The sequence below is a fragment of the Fusarium mangiferae genome (assembly GCF_900044065.1).
Source record: "Fusarium mangiferae strain MRC7560 genome assembly, contig: FMAN_scaffold025, whole genome shotgun sequence".
Taxonomy (NCBI): domain Eukaryota; kingdom Fungi; phylum Ascomycota; class Sordariomycetes; order Hypocreales; family Nectriaceae; genus Fusarium; species Fusarium mangiferae.
In genome coordinates, this window is record NW_024573945.1 from 94965 (window position 1) to 115036 (window position 20072).

Below are 20072 nucleotides of genomic sequence, written 5' to 3' on the forward strand. Positions count from 1 at the left end.
CACATCCTTCACTGTACATAGTTAAATCCTCGGTGGACTCGGATGACAATACATCACAGTATATATTCGCATGACAGAAAGACCTATGATGACAAGATATGAGAGGATGCATACGTAGTATGACGTATCGTATTGACTGACAAAAGAAATTATGCAAATTGAGGCTTGCTGCCTGTCCCCCTCGGTCCATCCTCAACATCTACCATGCTACTTGGGACATTCGCTAAATGCGTAGCACTTCCTGTCATAAAACAGCGAAGCCTGTTTCCCTTTACCCGATGTGACACCAAGACTCTTGAGGTTCTTCCCATATAGTTGACACGTCTTATCCTCACCATATCCAAAACTCATACACTGCGTACTCTTCAAACAGGTCTCGGCGCAAGTACTTACGTTCTTCACAGAAGAGGCTGTGCCGATGATGGATTTGGAGGGGACACGAGCCTTTGCCACGTTCCTCTTGCAGACTGAACGTGGAGGAGCCTTGGTGTTGGCGACAGCCGAGGGAGTACAGGCTGGTGCTGTCTTCTTGGAAGTCGTGGATGCTTTAGCCGGGCTTACTTTTCTGTTTGCAGCTTGGGTAGCCTTGGTATTCTTGGTAGTGGCTGTTATGACACTTGAGGTCTTTGTCGGATTCTTAGTGCTGGTGCTGGTAGGTTTCTTGCTAGTTGTTGATACCCTTGGCTTCTTGTTCGAGGTAGCCTTCTTATCACTGATGCTGGACTTGCTCTGAGCCGTACCCTTCTGTTTAGTGGCCTCGGTGTCGGCCTTCTTGCCAGTCTTTTTCTTGGATGTTGGATCAAAGACAGGCGCTGGCTGTGGCCCAGCACAATCAGCGAATAGACCGCTACCACCACAGTCCATTCCGGTTCCAGACATGCCTCCCTCATCATCAGTCCCATCATCGCCAGTTCCGTCATTGACGTAGCCAATGCAACCTTCAGCAATGGGATCACTCTCCAGGGGATCAATGAGAGGAAACTTGTTTGTGTCGCTACCAAGTGTGATAAAGGCCTCAAGAGTGTTCTCAAAATGGATGTTCCAGGCGATGCCGTAGCAATCGCCATTAACATCCGTGACAATTTCGCCGTCATCAGTGACTGTCGCACTGACTTCAAAGCTCCCTTCCAAAACAACCGATGGTGTATCGACTACTCCGCCTTTTGCTGACCATAATCCTGATAAGACATCTAGCTTGACACCAACACTCGCAGGGAGACCTTGAGACGCCTCCATCTTGAGCTCACCAGTAGCTTCAGTTCTGTGTGTGAATACGGGAGTGAGACCATTGGAGTGACTATTGCTAGAGTCTAGGAGATCGATCAAGATGTCAATGTTCTCCCACTCGACCGAAGCTCCAATAAGTAGGGTACCAGTTGCTTCAATAGTCATTCCAGCTTGAACATCGAGACCGATATAAGGCCCAACAGTGCATAGAAGAGGAATGCCAAAGTTCCAGGGAGAAAATTCGGCGACAGGATATGTCCATTCCTTCTCATACGTGACGAAAGCTTTGAGGCCAAGATTGAGCCCGGCTTTGAACTGAGCGTTGAACTGGATCTGAGCTGTCTCCATGCCGCTGAAGATACTGGCTTCGATGGTTCCGGTAAGTGAAGCCTTGCCGCCAAATCCACACTCGACGCAATAGAGGATCAGGCCGTAGGACAAGTCGCGTTCTGCAAGTGTGGCGTTATCCCAGCGTTTGTGATGGCCGTTTGGGTCAGCGACTTCACCCTTGGAATATGAATCGTCCTCTTCTCCGCCTTCTGAACCCCATTCGATGAGCTTTGCAGCATTTTCCCATGGCGCATCTTCATCTGTACCGAGGATATCTTCGTTGTTGAGATATTGAGACCATTCATAGGACCAAGTCTTGCTCAGGCGCTTCTCAAGCATATGTGGCTCAAACATCTGTATCAAGTTAGTTCAAAACCGGACGATTGGCAGCAACAGTTGCAGCTTACAGCTCTCTTGTCGATGGCCCGCCTGACATTGAGTGTGCCGATTTTGCCAAAGTCAAGCTTGAAGCGCTCATATACATCGGCATATTCAGTTGTGGAACCCTTAGCAGTGAACGCCTTCGTGGTGTCGTTGAATGCGATGGATTGAGACAGGAACAAGTCATTGGCATGATCTTCTCCGCAACCATCCACAGAGGTGATGAAGATGATCTTTCCTGCGCCTTTCCACTGCGCCTTGGCATAATTATATGCAGCAGAGTTGGATATCACGCCGCTTAATGCACCCTTGGTGCAAGATACGCTCGAGACAAAAACAGAATGATCGAGAGGGATGACGGGGTATCGAAAGGTAAAGTTGGCCTGCGAGAATATAGCGTTATCGCGCTTTCGCATTCGTTTCGACCCAGGCTCTGAGTCTGGTGTACCAGCCCAGGCCAGAGTGACCTGCTTATCAAGGGTGAAGACTGAAAAGTCTTTGGGGTCAACCTCTGGGGGGATGATGGGTTCGAGAGTTGTGCTGTTATCGCTAGTGCTTGTAGCGTTGGCATCATCTCGACGGTTGAGAATTGGAAGGTCATGGCTTGGGGCGGCAGAAACGCTAAGGATGAAGAAAGGAAGAACAATAAAAGAAGCAAGGTGCTTGGTGAGCATCATGATGAATACCTAATGGTTGCGTGCACCAAGAGCCAATGTAGTGGGATGAAATTGAAGAGAAAGAGAAATACTACAGATGACATACATAACAACCCGAGAACGTGATATGAGAATCTAATAGCACTTCAAGAGGCCAGGACAACTCCGTCATATTGCGATAACCCCTGTGATCTTGCTGAGATAGTCAGATTCTCAGTTGTCACTATTGTGACTATTCCTAAAGCCCGTCAACAGTGCCGCAAGTATCCATAAACCGCTTGAGTAGGGTATGAAGAACAAGCCACCTTTGGATAGCCGGATCAGTTTGTTTCCCGTACAATATGCAAGCTAATATCCAGAAAAGTCTGGACTTTAGTATGCAACCTTGAATGCAGTACTTTCTAGCTTAATCGTCCTACTTTAGCTTTCACAACACTGATACGTATCAACTTCACAGTTACAACATGTGTAAAAGAAAAAAGGTAACTTATCGAATTCCAAGCGCTCTCCCGTGTGCAGCAAAGTCATGTCTGATCTGAGACTGGTTACTACGCACCGCTGGTATGCATGGCTGAGCTAGCATTGTCCCGGGCCGCCACGTGCGGATCGTGCCCGAGGCAAGGAGCTTTCTCGCCGAGTCCAAGTTCTCCTATTGATAAAGAAATGAGTGGCTGAGATCGAAAACAACGAATTGGATGCATCGGTGAAGGGTATTTATGCGTATAGCAATAAATCCTCGATGCAATAAATGGTGGCGGTAAACGTGGCACTACTATCTTTTGCCTACTCTTTGCTTGGGACGGGGAGATAAGCTTAACCACTCCAGGCCCTGGACTCACACGGAATGGGATGCTGAACCAGGTAAGCAAAAAGCTTGTTTGGATAAGCGAATGCTTGACTTTGCCAGGCTTGAATGCTCAACGAGTCTGGTATGCATCGCAATAGTTGTAGACAGGATGAGAAAAGGCATGCGACGTTGCGAAGTCCCATTGAGGGTTATCCAGCCTTCGTCCAATTACATCGTGAATGACTGTACAATACCACAACTTTGGCTCATGTGCACCGCCCAGGGCAGATGACGGCCACATGGAATCACAGGCTTTAGCAGACGACAAATAATCAGTTCTTAACAGTCAAGATGTTCAGAAACCTCCTCTCCCGTATTCTCCTGTGAATGAAATCGAGTCTTTAAGCTGGCAAATCCCCTTGACAGGGTAACCAATTGTTTGTTATCGCCCTGCCTGTCATTGATTGGCTCGCAGTTTCTTTCTGGATCTGGCCAAGACAAAAAGTGGCTGGCCACGTTTTGAGAATATGGGGAAAATGGAGCTAATCGAGGAATGGAAGGGAGACCACTTTCCCATGTTCACATTCCGAGGCTTGGGGTCTGGACAACGCCATCGCGGCCGACCCTTCTTCTCGAGAAGCTTTGCGCTAGTGCATTTCTTTCGAACACGTTTTGGTCCGTCCTTCAGAACAGGGGAATGGCCGTTTGCAGATCACTTTAGAGGTTGCGAGCCTAAGATTCTGGACTTTTGGACTGTGTTTTCTGAAGTGGCAAAACCGCATTCATATACTATAGGAGCTTTTGTAGTATGTGTAGACCTTGAGATGTATATAACGACAGGTGCTATAAAATTCTTGTAGTTAGTAGAACAGCACAGAAATCCTTCTTCCCTCCAACTATTCGATCTTCATCATCCACTATGAAGACCACTCTACTCTCCGCTCTCCTTCTCCCCCTTCTCTCATCAACCGTCCTCGCAGCCGACGACGACGATGTGACCTGCCGGACGAAACTTGGCAAGGAATCAGTCGCAGATGTCCAGACTATCACCGTCACCAAGACAGACAGTGTAGTCCCTACAACAACAACCACAGTTATTCCGACTGTGGTTAAGAAAGCCAACCAATGGTCAACAATCACGGTGTTCTCCACCAAGACTTTCACCGTCACGGGCAAAGGCGGCACCGACACTTTCAGCACCACTACCACGCTGTTCAAGGTGGCCACTGTTATCGTGACTGCTACTTCTACTACTACCAGCACAAAGACAGGCACAAAAACTTCAACGTCTACTACTCAGATCCCAACTACTGCAGGGTTCAAGTTCATCTCCGATACAGTCAACTCAAGGTCTCTGAATGCGCAAAAGCGTGACAAGTTGTTCCAGAAACCCCATGCCCGAGCGATAATCAAGCCTGGAATAAAAGCTTTCAAATTCCCTTCGAAGGTTCAGTGTAAGTTCACTCTAGCGTATATCTCCATGTCTACGGACGATTGTCTGATCTTCGCACAGGCACAAAGCTTCTTCCCAATGCCAACACAAAGGTTGTCCAGAAAACTGGTACTCCAGTTACCAAGACGGTCGCAAGTATGCAGACAACCACTGTCGTCAAGACAATGTCTACCACCACAACTCTCATTCCCAAAGACGTATCTGTCACCAAGTCCTTCACTACTTCCATGAAGGTCACCACCTACTCCACTAAGTGGAAGACAACAACGAAATCTGCCACCGCCACCAAAACAAAGGTCATCTCCGGCCCAACCGAATATGCAGCTTGCAAAGAAGCAAACATGTTTGGCCCCGACTTCAACAGCGCAAGCACAGGCTACTACGTTACCAACGTTCTCAACAACGGACCTGGTATTCCCTCTGATTTCCAGATCGTCGCAAATGGCGCCAGCAGTCCTGAAGAGTGCTGTAGCTCTTGTATGCAGTTCACTGGCTGCGAGACGTGGAGCTTCCGTGCTGCTAACCGCAACTGTTTCCTTTTATACTACGCTGGCTCGACGTGCAAGTCGCAGAGCAATCATCCTAACTACTTTATGTCTAAGAAGGGCGCTGATACTGGGGCTGGTTTCATTGTTGGCAATGGGAAATGTGGTTTCACTTACAGCGGCAACAGTGATGGCTCGGTGTTTGCCGTTGATCTTTAACTTCACAGATAGATCGTTTCCTTTGTTTAACGGTTGGGCATGGCCACAATTTAATAGAAAGAATGAATTGAGTTCTCTCAAGTGTAACTTATCTACTTAACACCTCCCAAGGGAATCAGGACTTAAACGCCAGTTAGAACATATAGCTCTCCCGTAGAATCACTCGTCAGGAACAGCCTTCCGGACTTGTCGAATGCTAGTCCTGCCGGTCTAAAGCAACCAGAAGGGCACTTGGTATTGTCCGTATTCCACATCAGCGGCACCTCAGCTTTAGGATCATCAGATTCCGGCACTGGCTCGCCATTGGCAAAGTCCACCTTGCTAAGGCGGTAGCCATCACCGGGGTTGCGGTTCCTAGAATCGATTAGGGACTACTCGTGCAATAAGGTAAGTTGTATCTTCAGGGCACTCACCAGCTTCCATGGAATGCAATGTATGCCGCACTACCATCAAGGAACTTGATGTCCAAGGGCGCAAGGTGTGATCCGAACGTGATCCTAGGAGCTTGCTTCTCTTGGCATTCCTCATCTGTGAATCCTAGATCTGTCTCACCCTGCGGTGTGCCAGCAAACTGCTTACCAACCTTTGCCCCGACTGGGTAATCCTTGATGTTGGAGGTGTCGTAGATGGAGAAGCATCCAGGATATCCATAGTTGGCACCATATTGGGCGCTGGAGGTGTCATTGGGAAGGCCGTGGAAGTTAAGTTCCTCACCAGGATTGGTGTTATGGACATCGACGTCACCGCGATAGAGATTATCGACCGAGTTTTCAACGGACCACTGTATACAACGTCAGTTCAAAGCTCTTCAACCAAGTACAAGGTCCTGGCTGAAAAGGAAAAGCTGCACTTACGATATGTCCTGTAGAAGGGTCTTCCGCCCAGCCAACACTGTTACGAAGGCCCCAGCCAAGTACCTCCGCCTCACCATACACCAGAGGAGCATCCGCTGCCAACAGCTCATCGATCTTGAAAACTCTCACCTGACTGCGCACAACATCCTTGTCCACAGTCTCGACATCCAAATTACCATCAGATCCGCCAGCAACGAGCAACAGGTTGGGATTGCCAGCGAGAGGGATTGTCAGGGTGCGGGTAGAATGAGTCGAAGTGGCACTCATACCCGTGATGACGGTCCGACGAGAGCCGACGGTGCCTTTCGAGGCATCGTAGTCGTACGCGTATACTTCGCTGGGCGTAGAAACGAGAATTGTTTTACCGTCAGCGGTCAGAGCAATGCCGTGGTTCAGCTATGTTCACACAGTCTTGTTAATAATGCATCCTCATCGCTGAAGAACATGCATGATTGGAGAGACGTACATTCGCGTTTGAGATCAAGGCGTCGTCAGAGTCGATGCAAACATCGAGGTCTTTGCCATCATCGAGGACAACTCTCCTCACGCCCTTGCTGCCAGCCTCGGCGATTAAAAGATTGCCCTCGGTGTCGAAAACGAGGTGTCGAGGGCGCTGGAGACCGGTGCGCAGGAGCTTGAACTCGACTCCATCAGCGGTAGCGATGCTGGCCGTGGGGGCGAGGTTGCATTGTGCAGAGGTGAGGCCGACAAGAGTGGCTCCGGCTGCAAGGAGTACCTGTACGAGACGGGTCATTATGGTTGCTCTAGCAAGGCGTTTGCTGTTACAGAAAGGATGCTCAGTTGTGCAAAAGGAGGGCGGCTAGCGAAGACATATATATTGAAGGGGGTCAATCACTGCCCTATGCATCACCATTAGCATTCCGCTCTCCCCTGCCATTCACGGCAACAAATCCATGATTGACATCATACCATTCTTCAAAAACCGAGAGCGGGCGAGAGTGAAAAAGTCCCTACTCAATTCAAGACTGTGTCCCGTACCGTATCCTTGCAGGACGTAACATCGTCCAGATATTGCCAAGACCACCTTCCCATCGTCCCTGATGGTTCTCCACTTGGGCGACACAGTGAAAGAGACCAAGCGGCATATAATATAAGCTTAAATGCTTATGTTGCTAAGCTGTCAGCCACCCGAGACCCCTCAACTTAGCACTGTCAACCTAGCATCAAAAAGATATCTTTTCTCGACTCCAAAGATCCACATAAATCTGCCAAAGAATCATATTGTACAGCAATTCCCACCGGAAGCTGGCCCATTCCTTGCCTTATCTAACTTCTCCAAAGTTCGCTAGTTCAACCACTTGCCCGATAAGGTAGCTATCGGCCGGTGCTCCGATGACCCAATCAGGCAGGTGTCAACATCTCCGATGGATGCTTACCAATATACCTTTTTGAATCCGGCTATTCTCCCGCTTCTTAATTGCGGTTCCTGAATATGGGTGTTTACCTGAAAAGACCTTTAACGTCACCGTGTCCTGGGCAGTATTGTGTTGGGTAGCTGGTATACTACCCGGACCGACTTTGATAAGAGTATTATTTCGAGTTGATAGACCCCACAGCTGATGGCTCACATCGCGCGCCTCACAGGCTCACACAAGGGGGTCTATATCTCTGGATCCATATCCCAACTGCCTCAGATGAAACGCCGAACTCTTACTCTTTACTATTATCATTAGCTAGGCATACAATCTCCAGGGTATTGAAAATAGATTTCGTCACTAGTCTAGTCGTTTATCCGGGCTGAGCTGAACATGCATAGCGGTCGAGAACTGGTCTAGGATAGAAAATAATCAGGTGTGATGTCCCGCTCCCGTTCCAATGACCCGAGCATACTGATATGCAGAGTGTGAAGCAGCGGATCCGCCTTTAACAACGATGCCTGGGCAATGATATCCTCCAGATCCTGCTCGACATCGTAGTATCTGCCCCTCAGCACATCCTTCGCAATGCCCGTTGCGAGAGCTACACATGACATGCCAGCCAAGTGCGGCGAGCCGATGAATCGTTTCATCCACTCTTCAAAGCGGGAAAAGACTTGAGGGAACTCTGCAAGTGCGGCATCATGGTGGCCATCTAGTGGTGTCACATGTTCCGTCAGCATATCTGATAAGAACTGATACGAATCGGTGTTTACTGACCTGCTGTCTTCATGCCTGAACGCACCGCGCCAGGGTGGATCGCGTATAAACTGATGTCAGATGATGGTACAACTTCATCTACTTCGGCCTGTAGGACGCTTGTTAATTTGACCAAAGCCGCCTTGCTGGTACAGTAACTAATGTTGAACGGAAAGTCCACGGTGGCAGCTTTGGAAGCGATATTGATCACGCACCCTCGGCGTCTCTCAATGAAGCTCGGTAAGACCAAACGCATCAGCACTAGTGGACCATTGAAATTAATGGCCATGTCTCGTAAGAAAAGAGATGGATCCTGCTTATGGAACTGTATAAATAGTTTAGCTTAATTCTTGCGTTTTGGAAAATGTTCCAGACTTAAGACTTACCACGCGGACACCAACAACTCCAGCACCATTGATGAGTACATCAATATCGCCTACGGTGGAAACAGCCTTTTTATCTCTGTTAGTGAATATGCCATGGCGTACTGTTGAGCATGGCTTACTTGTTTCACCAGTTCCTCGCACTCATTGGGGTTGCCAACGTCGCAGCGAGAATAATGCACTGCATCAGCACCAAGATGCAAAAGATAATCCTTGGTAGAATCTGGCAGTGAGGGCTGAATATCGGATAGGAAGAGACGGGCGTCGGCAGTAGCAAAGCATTCTGCGGTAGCACCGGCAATGGTACCAAGAGCACCTACTTGGCGTTAAATGGTGACAACAGTTTTGTCCCGAGGTACGTACCAGTAATAACAGCAATCTGTCCCTTTAGAGAGTTTTTGAACTTTGATGGGTGAAGGAATGGGTAAATCTCATTGTGAATGCGGGGGGGCTGCTGTCCTGCCATGTTGATAACAAATCCGTAGCTTGAGGCTTTAGAAGACGGGTTGGTCTGATGACCGGTAACCCACGTCTCAAGAGCCGAGGAGTGTATTTATAGTTGCTAAATAGCATCTCCTGCGCTGACAACACGAGTTAGGTAATAATGACGGAAAGTAGTCTTGCGCAAATTGACAGCGCTTCCAGTTCCCCAACCTCAACTCCCCAGATCCGATACCATTCCGACCCGATGCTACACCATCTGGACGGATCGGCTGTGATCAGCAGGTAGGACGTCCACTAGGCCAAATCAAAACGTGTACTTGTATATGGCTTGGAGCCTTCCTTATCTAGACGCGCTACTTATCTAGTCGCCTCGGGTTTGCCTCGGCCGCGATATTGTCGGCCAAGATTATCTCCTCGATATTCTGCACATTAACCCTCCCTTCTTCTCAGAAATACCCACGCTCAAGGTGTCAACAGGCTCTTCCGGGTGGATCATTTCCAGCTTGTAATTTCTCAGTACTGTTGAGAGCACTTTCAGAATGTTCATCATCGCCAGGTTCTTGCCTATGCACATGCGATGTCCAGTACTGAAAGGTGATAAATATCCCTGGAGCTCTTTACCATCAAGACCAAGGAAGCGATCTGGGATGAACTGTTCGTGGTCCTCGCCCCAAACCGATGGGTTATGGTGAACGACATGGTTCAGAGCAAAGACAGTGGTCTATACATTGTTAGACTCTGATGATTCTATTATGTTGTTTAATCTCACCTTCTGAGGTATTTTAAGTCCCTGAATCACGAGTCCACCTGGAGCCATAATCTTTCGGGGTAATGGCATGGTAAACACGGGGTTGATTCTGAAGTTTTCATCTATGCATGCCTTTGTATATGGTAGATTCTTCTCGAGGTCCTCGTAGGAAATGACTAGACCCGTATGATTAGAAAAGTTCGAATCCAATTCTTGGATAACTTTCTTCAAGGTCTCGGGGCTTCGCAATATATGGGAGAATAAGAGCGTCAGGGTGCCTGATGTTGTATGAGACCCGGCGACACTGCGATTGGTGAGAAGTAAGTTGGGAAATTGGCATAATGTCACTTACATCATTGCAAAGGCCTCGGTATTTATGTCCAACTCTGTGAGCTTGGAGCCAGTCTCAGGGTCAACAGCCACCAACAAGGACGAAAGAAGGTCCTTGCGGTCGCTGGATCCAGCTTCAATCCTTTGCCGGACACATGCCGCAGTCAGATTTCGAAGCTGCGCACGAGCGTCGAGCAGACGTTGCAGCCTTGGAATGGGGATAAATGGCAGAACCTTCTTGATCCACGGAAGAGCTTCTGGCGTCATTCCCATCAAGCAAGCCAGCAAGATATGGTCGTTGATGGGCGGTAACCGGGCTAGATCTCTCTCATCCTGCGAGTCGAAACTTCTGCTAAAGGCTAGCTCACCTAGCACATCAAGGACATAAAAGGCAATCAGATCCTTCAGATCAAACTCTTGGTTGTTATCGCAGAAATAATCCAGGTTTTCCCTAAATTTCAGGATATGGCTATCAACAAAGTGCTCCATGTCCTTTATGGACTGCATGGAGAAGGCATGGGCCATTTGGCGACGCCTGATGGCATGAATCTGATATCAAGACTTAGTTGAACGGAGAACTTAGCCCATTCACAAATAACTGTTGGCATACCTCTTCATCTTGTGTTCCAAACAAGTTGGGATTGAAAGTCGTAAATCCATCATAAAACCCCGTCTTTTGTAGTTGCCGACCTGCCTTGTAGATGGTATTGACTGCATCAGGATGACGAAATGACAAGTCGTTTGGTCCGACCCGGACGACGTCGCCATACTGCTCATGCAGACGAACAAGCGTATGCGGAAGATGCAAGTTCCAAAGGTGGTAGGTCTTCCATAAGTTGGTGACCGAGGCAAGAGGGGGACCGGGGTACTTGGCCAGTGGGTGGAGATAGCGATAGTAGACAATGTATACCAGTACCAAGAAGCCGATCACGGTCGACGCTTGAAGAAGAATGGGCAGGCTCATGGCCCAGATAATAAAAGATTCAGTCTTGAGTGACATTCTAGCAATGGAATGTATAACAAGAGTGAAGCAAAACAAATGGATATAGCTAAAGCCTTTATACTTGATTTAAATGTCTGTAAGGTTACCTGCTTACACTACTCCGAGCTCATAGCCACATAAAATCATCACGGAATCGCGGAGGCGGAACTAGCGTCCTTGAGCACCACGGAACTAGCGGGTGCATCGGAACTAGTGCAGTAAATTTCCCCGCATATTCAACTGCCGATGATTGAGATTCAAGATCCTCGGGTCGGAAAAGGCATTCAATGGAGACCTGGACAGCTCGTCATCAATCTGGCTAAGGGCGTTTATATATAGAACTGATATTGCCTTGATTTCTTAAGCGTATATATGTCCATAGCATTGCTTTATATATAAAGTAAGCTGTCCTTTATATAAGCTTAAATACCAAGATAACGCCTTTATTCAATAGGTTCGTGCAAAAGAAACGAAAAGTCAGGAAATCCATCAACTCCAATCCCGATCTCGGACAAGAACGTGGAGTCCCCCAGTAAGGATTCAAAGGGTAAAGTCGAGCTAAAGGGTGTCGAATAGGTTGGTGAGCCCGGTAATAAACCATCCCTTCCACAGTCTTCATCCGGTCGCTTCTCAAGGTCACTTGGTAACGCCGATTTTGACAACCCATTTAGCCTCTCTGGAAGCTCTCGCAAGCCCTGCAGGCGCTGCCATAGTCGGAGCATTGGAGGTGACCTTGTGCTAAGAAGCTCAATAAGATCAAGCGCTTGATCAAACTCCGTTTGAACGGTATTCCAGAACATGCCGTGGGCATGAACAACTGCGAGTAGAATATTCCCGAATGCTGCGACTAAAAGATGTTTGAAGAAGAGCACATGAGAGAATATCAAGGTTCTGTGAGCACTGAGTATGCAAAGCGTCGACACCGCGCCTTTGGCCAGGTCTATTGCGACATAAGCCTTGGCTTCGTGCTGGCTGATGCGAGATCCAGACTGCAGTACAGGCCGGAATATCAAGTTGCGAAAGAGACTCTGCCGTAGATACAGAGCTGCTTGAATAAACAGCGACGCTGAGAATGGTTGACCTGGTCCAATGCTCGCGTCGAGCTTCAAGTGTTGTGGTAGATCGTCGTACCATTGACTAGCTTGGGCGTCCAGATCCTCGAGATCATCCCCGTGGACCTCTGTTCCGTTCTCTCCGTCAATGTTCATAATCCTCCACGCGCTACCTACAAGCTTGGTCCACTGGAGCAGACAGCGAAGTACAGGATCTGAGTTATCCTAAAGAGGCATCAGTAAACAAGCTTCCTTTTTTGGATCTCCACGCCACCAACCTGCAGAAACAGCGACTGGTCCACGTAGGAATCTTGGATAGAGTAAGGAATACCCTGGCCAAGACAAATGCGTCTTTCGAGCATGTATACAGACCAAAAGACATTCAACGCAGTCTTTCGCTCCTCGTGATTCGCAAACACCTGCTTTATAGTTTTGTGTCGATGTAGTCCTATCTCCAAGCAAAGTCTTGCTGCAAGCCCAATCATCCTCCCAGTGCGTACTTCGTCGTCAAGCTGATAATGATAAATGGCCTACAGAGCGAATTAGTGGCCAGTCTGGACTGGTAACAGAGCTTCTGACAGTCAATACCAACAGCTGTATGCCGCTGATGCCACTTGGGTTCCACATCAGACTCTCGACTGCTTCTTTTGTACTTTGAAACAGCCTCTGGGCCAAATCGTTTCTACCACCATTCTCCATTGTTTTGCTAACAGCGAGAACAATCTTCAGCTTGTTAGTCTCGTCATTCAAAAGAACCTCTGTTGCTAGCTCTCTCCTAGGGGTTGGCGTCCCGGTGCTGATGGGCCCTATAACTGCATAGACTCTATCGACCGTATCTTTGAGCTTCTCCTCACGGAGAAACGGGTAAAGACTACCCATATTAGTGAACCATTTCTCAACAAGAGTAACAGCGTCTGCTTTCGGTATATCCCATAACGGATCCATAGCCACAAGCTTCATAAACGGGCCATAATTCGCAAAGTGCGATGGGACCTCGGAAACGCTACCACTATCACAGCTCAACTTGCTGAGGAGAGCAGAAGGCAGGCCCATCTCCCTGAGATTATGGCTAACGGCTTTGAAGGCGAATTCAGAGCTTGACGGACCGCAGAATTCGGGAACGCTTTGCAAAGTATCTGGCATGATTTGGACATTCCGGGTTTCTCCATAGCTATGGGTTGATTGATTTGTATTCGCCTTGGAATTTCCTTCGGCAGCGGTATTACCAGAACTCATAGTATGGACAGGTGCGGTCAGTGTATTCTGAGGGCTCGCCCTATTATAAGATATTAACAGAATGCTCTTCTAGGATCGTGGCGACGCACAGGGCTGGCTTGGGCTGACTTTGCGGCATTTCATACACGCATATCTTACGCAGCGAAGAGCACCCCCTACAAGGTTGTTCACCTTTCCGCTGGACTTAGCATTATTTTTATGCTTGGGGCTTTAAAGACTTGCCGTCACACTTGGTCTTTCGTCGTCTGCAGCAGGTGCTAGAGCTACAGTCAGCTATACGTATTGCATTGTGTGATGTGAGCGGCGGGCTACCTACCAAGCCTGGTTGACATATTGCTCTCGTTTAGACCGAACTCTAGCTCTAGGCACTGCTTTGTGATTTTTACCCATAATGATCACCTTTGTATCTGGAACGAGGTGAAATGTGCAGAGTAGACAAATAATACTTGCGGTTATGCTGATATGCGATTTGTTGAGAGGGATGTGTGTGTATTGACTATGGCTAACTAAGGTCTCGGGCCGGGCGGTCCAGCTGATATATAAGGTAGGTGCCTCAGGCACCTTTAACACGATTTTTCTAAAGAAGGATGTGGGGTAATGACTTTTTATGTTAATACTAAGTCTTAGCTATCAAATAATTGTGACACTTATTCTTATTACATAAGGAAGCACTGTTATAGTATTATTTTACTTAATTTCCTTGGCGAGCTTTAAATAAGCTGTCATGCCCTTCCATAAGATGCCTTGCTGACACTGGTGGCCGGACCACCACGAGCCTTCACTGGGCCGGCACATCCGGAGACTGGGAGGCTAAAATAGGCTTCAGCAGCCCCAATACATCTTTAAAGGTAAAGAACAATAACTACAGGCTCTGAATTGGTGTTACAGCCCCGACCCCGCTGATATGGCAAACTGGGGATATAACTCTTTGTGTTACAGATAACCGTGTTATAAAGAAAGGACTCTTTCTTATTATAACATGGGCACTGTAACCTCATCACATAGCGGCATATGCGAAAGTGGAGAATCAAACCCCTCGATACATAACGGATTAAAGACAGGTCACCTGTCCCGATCTCTACTTGTGTAATAGTCTTGACTTAACGGGTGAGCATCAGCTATGGGATCTATCAACTCAAAATAACACTCTTGTAAACCCAGTTCGAGCAGTATACCAGCTGCCTATGCAATTATCCAAGATAAGCTTTTCAGCCCATCTGATGTTGATCAGGTCTGACGCAAAATGTATTAAGCACAGGCTCTCAATCCCAGTCTTGCAGATACCAACCCCCGATCATCCCTTCAACTTATAATACCCAGCAAAGAACATAGAGTTCGCTGCAAGAATCACAGGCATAACGCTGACCATCTCTCCCAACCCAGCGTACCTTGGAGGAATCCGGAACTCAACCCAAGCACCGCTAGCCATGGTGATCGCCAGGATATTGTAGACCGCAGACCAGACAAAGTTGAAGTACATGCGTTGGAACGAGACTTTGCTGATATCAAGAAGAAAGGGGATGCCTTCAAGGCCGTTCAGAAGCACGACATCTGCTGCGCCCTGGGTCACATCGCTGCTTGTCAGACCACCTCCCATCTGAGCGCCAACATTAGCTTGAGCGACAGCAATAGCATCGTTTGTGCCGTCACCGCAGAAGAGGACTCGCTTGCCATGTTCCATCAAAGAAGCGACGTAATCTCTCTTCTCAGGCGGCGTACGCTCACCAACAACATTCTCAGCTGGAATACCAACGGATGCTGCAACAGCTTGGACAGCCTTGATCTGATCTCCGGAAACGAGATGAACATTAATGTTGCGTGAGTTGAGCTCAGAAATAACTCGCAATGCTTCGGGGCGGATCTGAGCTGAGAGGCCAAAGACAATGAGAGGAACAGAATCGCGAGTAATGACAAGAGTTGTGAGACCACCATGCTGAAGGCGCGACACGTCGTCCAGCTTATCAGCTCCAGTCCATCGAGCATTTCCAGCTCTGAGGGTTGAGTCGAGGTAGTCTGCCTCAACTCCAGCACCTGGGACGACTTGAACATTGACCACCTCGGGGATAGCCTTGATGGACTGTCCTTCTAGATGCTTCTCAACGGCAGTCGAGACAGGATGCTTGCCACCAGAGACAAGAGCCTTAGCCAAAGCGAGGTTACTTGCCATGTCTCCGTTTAGGCTCACCTGCTCAGTCACAGCGAGCTCGGCCTCAGTGATCGTACCAGTCTTATCAAAGACAACATCGGTCGTCTTGCGAGCTCCTTCGGTTGTATCAGCCGATTTAATGATGACACCACCTCGAGCAGCGATACCACCAGCAACGACGAGAACCATGGGAACTGCAAGGCCAAGAGCGCAGGGACATGCAACTGCTAGAGTAGCTACTGCATAGGTGATGGCATTACCAACGCTCTTCCCGGCGTCGTAGTCAAGGACCTCCATACCGCAAGCGACCCAGATGACAAGAACAAGAATAGCCACAGTAGCCATGGCAGGGACAAACCAACCGGCGACTTTGTTAGCGAGGTCTTGAATCTCAGGTCTCGACTTGGCTGCTTCCTCAACGAGCTGCGCAATGTCCGTGACCGTGTTCTTCCCAGGAAGACGCGTCAACTGAACAGTAACAGTACCATCTCCATTAACAGTACCCGCAATCAAGTCACTGCCCTTCTGCTTGACAATAGGAAGTGTTTCCCCGGTAAGCATAGACTCATCTACCTCAGTCTTGCCAGAGAGGACGATACCATCAGTAGGAACTCTCGAGTGAGGCAGAACCTTGAAGATATCTCCGTACTGAAGAATACGAGCGTCAATATCACGATCACCTTCCTTGTCGACGAGTACTGCAATATTGTTCTGCTTGGATCGGAGAGATACAGCCGAAACAGCCTGGACCCGAGCAAAAGCAGCGATGAGGCGACCAACGAGGATGAGCGTGATGAGCATAGTGCTGGTCTCGAAGAACTGACCCTCTTCAAGAGGTTTACCTGCCATTTCGAAACTGAATGCAACGACGGAGTAGACGTAAGCAGCGGTGATGCTGATGACGACAAGCATGTCCATCTCGACTGTTCGACTGTACCAAACAGCGGAAATAGCAGGGCGGTAGAACTCGGGGATGGCGATGCACTGAACGAGTGTACCGAGGATCAGCGAGACAATTCCCTCGGTTTTCTTGTCAACTAGGTTCTCGCTCCATGAGACTACTGCCACGGGGATGGTGAGGGCAGCAGCAAGGAGGGTCTTTGTGAGTTGATCCCATAGACGACGGCGGCTATTTTCGAGTTGAGGATCTCCACGGGGTTCAGCCAGACCATTACACCTGTCTTTTATCGACTCCAGCAGATCTCGAGCTCCGATGGTCGTCGGCTCATATGACAGACGAACTGTCTTCTTGTCAAGCGACTGCACATCGGTCACACCCTGAGGCGGATTGTCGATAAGCTCCTTGCTTTGTGAAGTTGTAGCCAAGACATCGAGGTAGTAATTCCCGCCGATGATCTTGCTGAGCATGAAGCCGCTTGCCCCAGACACAAAGCTCAGAACCTCCTCAGCATTGGTGATAGATACATCGACGTCAAACTCTCCTTTGCCCATGACGAAGTTGACTTGAGCGTTGGAAACGCCAGTCATACTGCCAAAGATGCGGAGCAACTTGTCTGCGCACGAGGTGCAATCCATACCACTAACAAGAAACCCAATCGTCTCAAGATTTGCAGCGTTTTCAATGTCGACTTGCTTGCCCCCCGTTCCAGAGGGTTTGAACGCTGGTATAACAGGTGCAGCCTTCTTCTTGCCATGCCTGTTTCGATGCTTCTTGTTTGAGGTCGTTCGGGTGCTCATGCAGCATGTTTCGAGGGACGTCATCCCCTGTTCGATGGCGCTTCGGCAGATGCAGCGAATTTGTTCGAGGTAGCTGCTGTACTGGTTGAAAGCAGCTTCGAGATGGGTACCGCAGGCTGTGTCGGTCTTGTGAAGGCCGTGGTCGTGTTCGTGGGGTTGATCTTGTGAGCCTGTTTCTGTTAGGTATTCAGTGACGATGCGGCATGGAGGTAAGGTACCTTCGTGGCCTGGATCGTCGTCACAGGCTTTCTTGCACTCGAGGGCAGCAATGGCATAGATGCATTTCTCTATGGTAAACACTGGTGTGAGGGGGCGTGGCAAAACGTCTTGGCTAAGGTTAAGGGGACTTACCACTGCAGTGTTCCTCGCTACCACAGCAAGTCGAAGCCTGAGAGGTGATACTAGAGGCATCAGAGTGGTTGTCGCAGCATCCTCCATGTTCGTGACCGTGGTTGTCACTGTCAGCATGACCATGACCGTGAACATGAACATGCTGATGAGAATCGCCGTGCTCAACTGTAGGAGTTTCAGTGCCATGATCGGTATGCGCATGGTCATGATCTTCCAAGCTGGCACTAACATGCTCAGGCTTAGACCCGCAACAAGATGCACCCATGGTTTCGAACGGTATATTGTGGCAAGGGAGTAGTGGGGGTAGTAAAGTTGAATACAAGGGGTGATTTCAGAGAATGCAAAACTGAGAAGAATTCCATTTTAATTAAATACTCGAAACATCGTGAGTTGCAACTCATGCTGAACCTGTTTTCTTGGTGTTCCGCGGATGGCTCCACCACCGCCAAAAGTCTCCGCGCTCCGTTTCCGCGCCGCGTTCTCCTCGCTAGACCGTTTTGGACTGTGAAACAGGAGGCGCGGGGACTTTTCCAATCAGTCATTCTGTGCGACATGATGAGGATGCCCTCGTGATTGCATTTACGTCATAGGCAGAAGAGAGAGAGTTATTGAGAGAGGCAAAGCATTGGGTATATTGCTAAAAGCTTATCGGATATTCATCAGTCATAATCGTGTATGCAATCATCATGCCGAGATGATTCTTTGCGCCTCTGCTATCGCAGCCTTGACCTGATCTACAGTCCTGAAGCATGCACAAGCAGTCGTCATGTCGACTTCCTTCGGACACACCTCAGTTGGATGTTTCGCTGTCGGTAGTGACTCTGTATTCGAGCAGCTCGTTCCCGTCTCGCAGTTCTCGTGACCTTCGGTGTGAAGCTGACTCTGTCTCGTCGCCAATCCTTCACCCAGTTTCACAAGACAATCCAATTCCCCTTTCAGACTTGCCTGTAGAAAAGCGATGTAACTTGGTCCGTCGAGGGACAGCTCAACCATATCATGAGTATCTGGCTGTTGTCCGACGACAAGACGGATCGGAGTACCGGATACCGAGGACTCGGCGGTCTGCTGCTTCTGTGCGTAGAAAAAGTCGCCGTATGAGGAACCTATGCTAGACAGTAGAGAGCCCAGAAGATATACATTCCGTGATGTACGTGGACTCTTGATGGATTGGAAGCAGACTGTGCACTCAAGGATCGTTCTTGCTGATGCGAGAGACTGCTTCAAGACTTTGAGGGTTTGGAATGTCTCGAGTGAGCTCTCGATATCCGAGAAATGCTGATTGACCAACTCTATGCAAGAGCATTTCTGAGACGAGAGCCCAGGTGTCGTTATGTTCTCCGTATTCTGAGATGTCGGCGTCATGTCCATCGCCTTCTCCGCGGCTCCTGGGTACACTCCGTTCTGGTCCTGCCGCATAGCCGCTCCATCGAACAAATCCGACGGCAACGCTTCCTGTCCCTGAACATTATCCTGCTCCGTCGAAAAGCCCATATCGAAAGACGGCAGCGGCGTTCCCAAATCATCAAGAAACTGATCCATAATCCCAGCAAAATTCCCCGTATCCATAACCTCAGGCGACGCAGCAGTCCCCGACACGCCATTCGCTCTATACCCCAGCGGCTGCCCCCTCCTCGGCCTCCCTATGGTCCTCATAGGAGAGTACTCGCACGTCAAAGCAAAGTGAGAGCATCGTTCGCATAAAGGAGTGTGGCGAGAACAGCGGACTTTTCGCTTGCCTGTACGTCATCAGCTGATGATTACAAAGAGGGGAAGAGAACGAAGAGACTGACGGCATGGGTCGCAGGCGCGGTGCTGGCTCTTGTCACTTATACTTTGAGGGTTCATGCCTACTAGACTACTAGGGAGCAGATCATATATAGTAGCGTGTCGTGTTTGCGTTGCTGGTTGGTTTTTTGGCGACAGGTGCGGCCATCAAGGTTCTCTGCCGAGGTCTTTTGCCAAGGGGAAAACCTGGGAATTGAATCCACACCGCGGGGCGGGGCGGAGACTTTTGAAGGACGTGATTGGTGGTCTGCCCCACTTGCTATAACTGTTTTATAACGTTCTTACCCTGTAATCCCATTCCCTATCTAATGTTAGATTCTAATACCAAGCTATAATGTAGTTTAACTTTTAGCTATACTGTATAACCATTTAATATATAGCTACACTTTA

The 20072-nt window shown here is 48.8% G+C and overlaps 8 protein-coding genes across 8 annotated transcripts; 1 reads left to right on the forward strand and 7 right to left on the reverse strand.

Moving 5' to 3' along the window:
• Positions 1 to 207: 207 nt before the first annotated feature.
• Positions 208 to 2615, reverse strand: FMAN_06823 (uncharacterized protein; the record flags this gene model as incomplete). The annotated part of the gene is made up of 2 exons (XM_041825916.1): positions 208 to 1911; positions 1965 to 2615. The coding sequence occupies 2 exons, from the start codon at positions 2613 to 2615 to the stop codon at positions 208 to 210; spliced, it is 2355 nt and encodes a 784-aa protein (XP_041691249.1).
• Positions 2616 to 4300: 1685 nt separating this feature from the next.
• On the forward strand, positions 4301 to 5538 carry FMAN_06822 (uncharacterized protein; the record flags this gene model as incomplete). Its single annotated transcript, XM_041825917.1, has 2 exons — positions 4301 to 4835; positions 4895 to 5538. 2 exons carry the CDS (start codon positions 4301 to 4303, stop codon positions 5536 to 5538), a joined length of 1179 nt encoding a protein of 392 aa, XP_041691250.1.
• A 122-nt stretch (positions 5539 to 5660) lies between these two features.
• On the reverse strand, positions 5661 to 7146 carry FMAN_06821 (uncharacterized protein; the record flags this gene model as incomplete). Its single annotated transcript, XM_041825918.1, has 4 exons — positions 5661 to 5892; positions 5952 to 6319; positions 6393 to 6788; positions 6859 to 7146. 4 exons carry the CDS (start codon positions 7144 to 7146, stop codon positions 5661 to 5663), a joined length of 1284 nt encoding a protein of 427 aa, XP_041691251.1.
• Positions 7147 to 8184: 1038 nt separating this feature from the next.
• Positions 8185 to 9376, reverse strand: FMAN_06820 (uncharacterized protein; the record flags this gene model as incomplete). The annotated part of the gene is made up of 5 exons (XM_041825919.1): positions 8185 to 8483; positions 8549 to 8852; positions 8914 to 8979; positions 9033 to 9226; positions 9274 to 9376. The coding sequence occupies 5 exons, from the start codon at positions 9374 to 9376 to the stop codon at positions 8185 to 8187; spliced, it is 966 nt and encodes a 321-aa protein (XP_041691252.1).
• Positions 9377 to 9760: 384 nt separating this feature from the next.
• FMAN_06819 (related to cytochrome P450 CYP3/CYP5/CYP6/CYP9 subfamilies) lies at positions 9761 to 11396 on the reverse strand (the record flags this gene model as incomplete). The annotated part of the gene is made up of 4 exons (XM_041825920.1): positions 9761 to 10075; positions 10124 to 10406; positions 10455 to 10981; positions 11043 to 11396. The coding sequence occupies 4 exons, from the start codon at positions 11394 to 11396 to the stop codon at positions 9761 to 9763; spliced, it is 1479 nt and encodes a 492-aa protein (XP_041691253.1).
• A 461-nt stretch (positions 11397 to 11857) lies between these two features.
• Positions 11858 to 13609, reverse strand: FMAN_06818 (uncharacterized protein; the record flags this gene model as incomplete). Its single annotated transcript, XM_041825921.1, has 3 exons — positions 11858 to 12691; positions 12745 to 12996; positions 13046 to 13609. 3 exons carry the CDS (start codon positions 13607 to 13609, stop codon positions 11858 to 11860), a joined length of 1650 nt encoding a protein of 549 aa, XP_041691254.1.
• Positions 13610 to 14996: 1387 nt separating this feature from the next.
• On the reverse strand, positions 14997 to 18162 carry FMAN_06817 (uncharacterized protein; the record flags this gene model as incomplete). Its single annotated transcript, XM_041825923.1, has 3 exons — positions 14997 to 17716; positions 17765 to 17833; positions 17898 to 18162. The coding sequence occupies 3 exons, from the start codon at positions 18160 to 18162 to the stop codon at positions 14997 to 14999; spliced, it is 3054 nt and encodes a 1017-aa protein (XP_041691255.1).
• A 419-nt stretch (positions 18163 to 18581) lies between these two features.
• On the reverse strand, positions 18582 to 19550 carry FMAN_06816 (uncharacterized protein; the record flags this gene model as incomplete). Its single annotated transcript, XM_041825924.1, has 1 exon — positions 18582 to 19550. The coding sequence occupies one exon, from the start codon at positions 19548 to 19550 to the stop codon at positions 18582 to 18584; it is 969 nt and encodes a 322-aa protein (XP_041691256.1).
• Between the last annotated feature and the right edge of the window lie 522 nt (positions 19551 to 20072).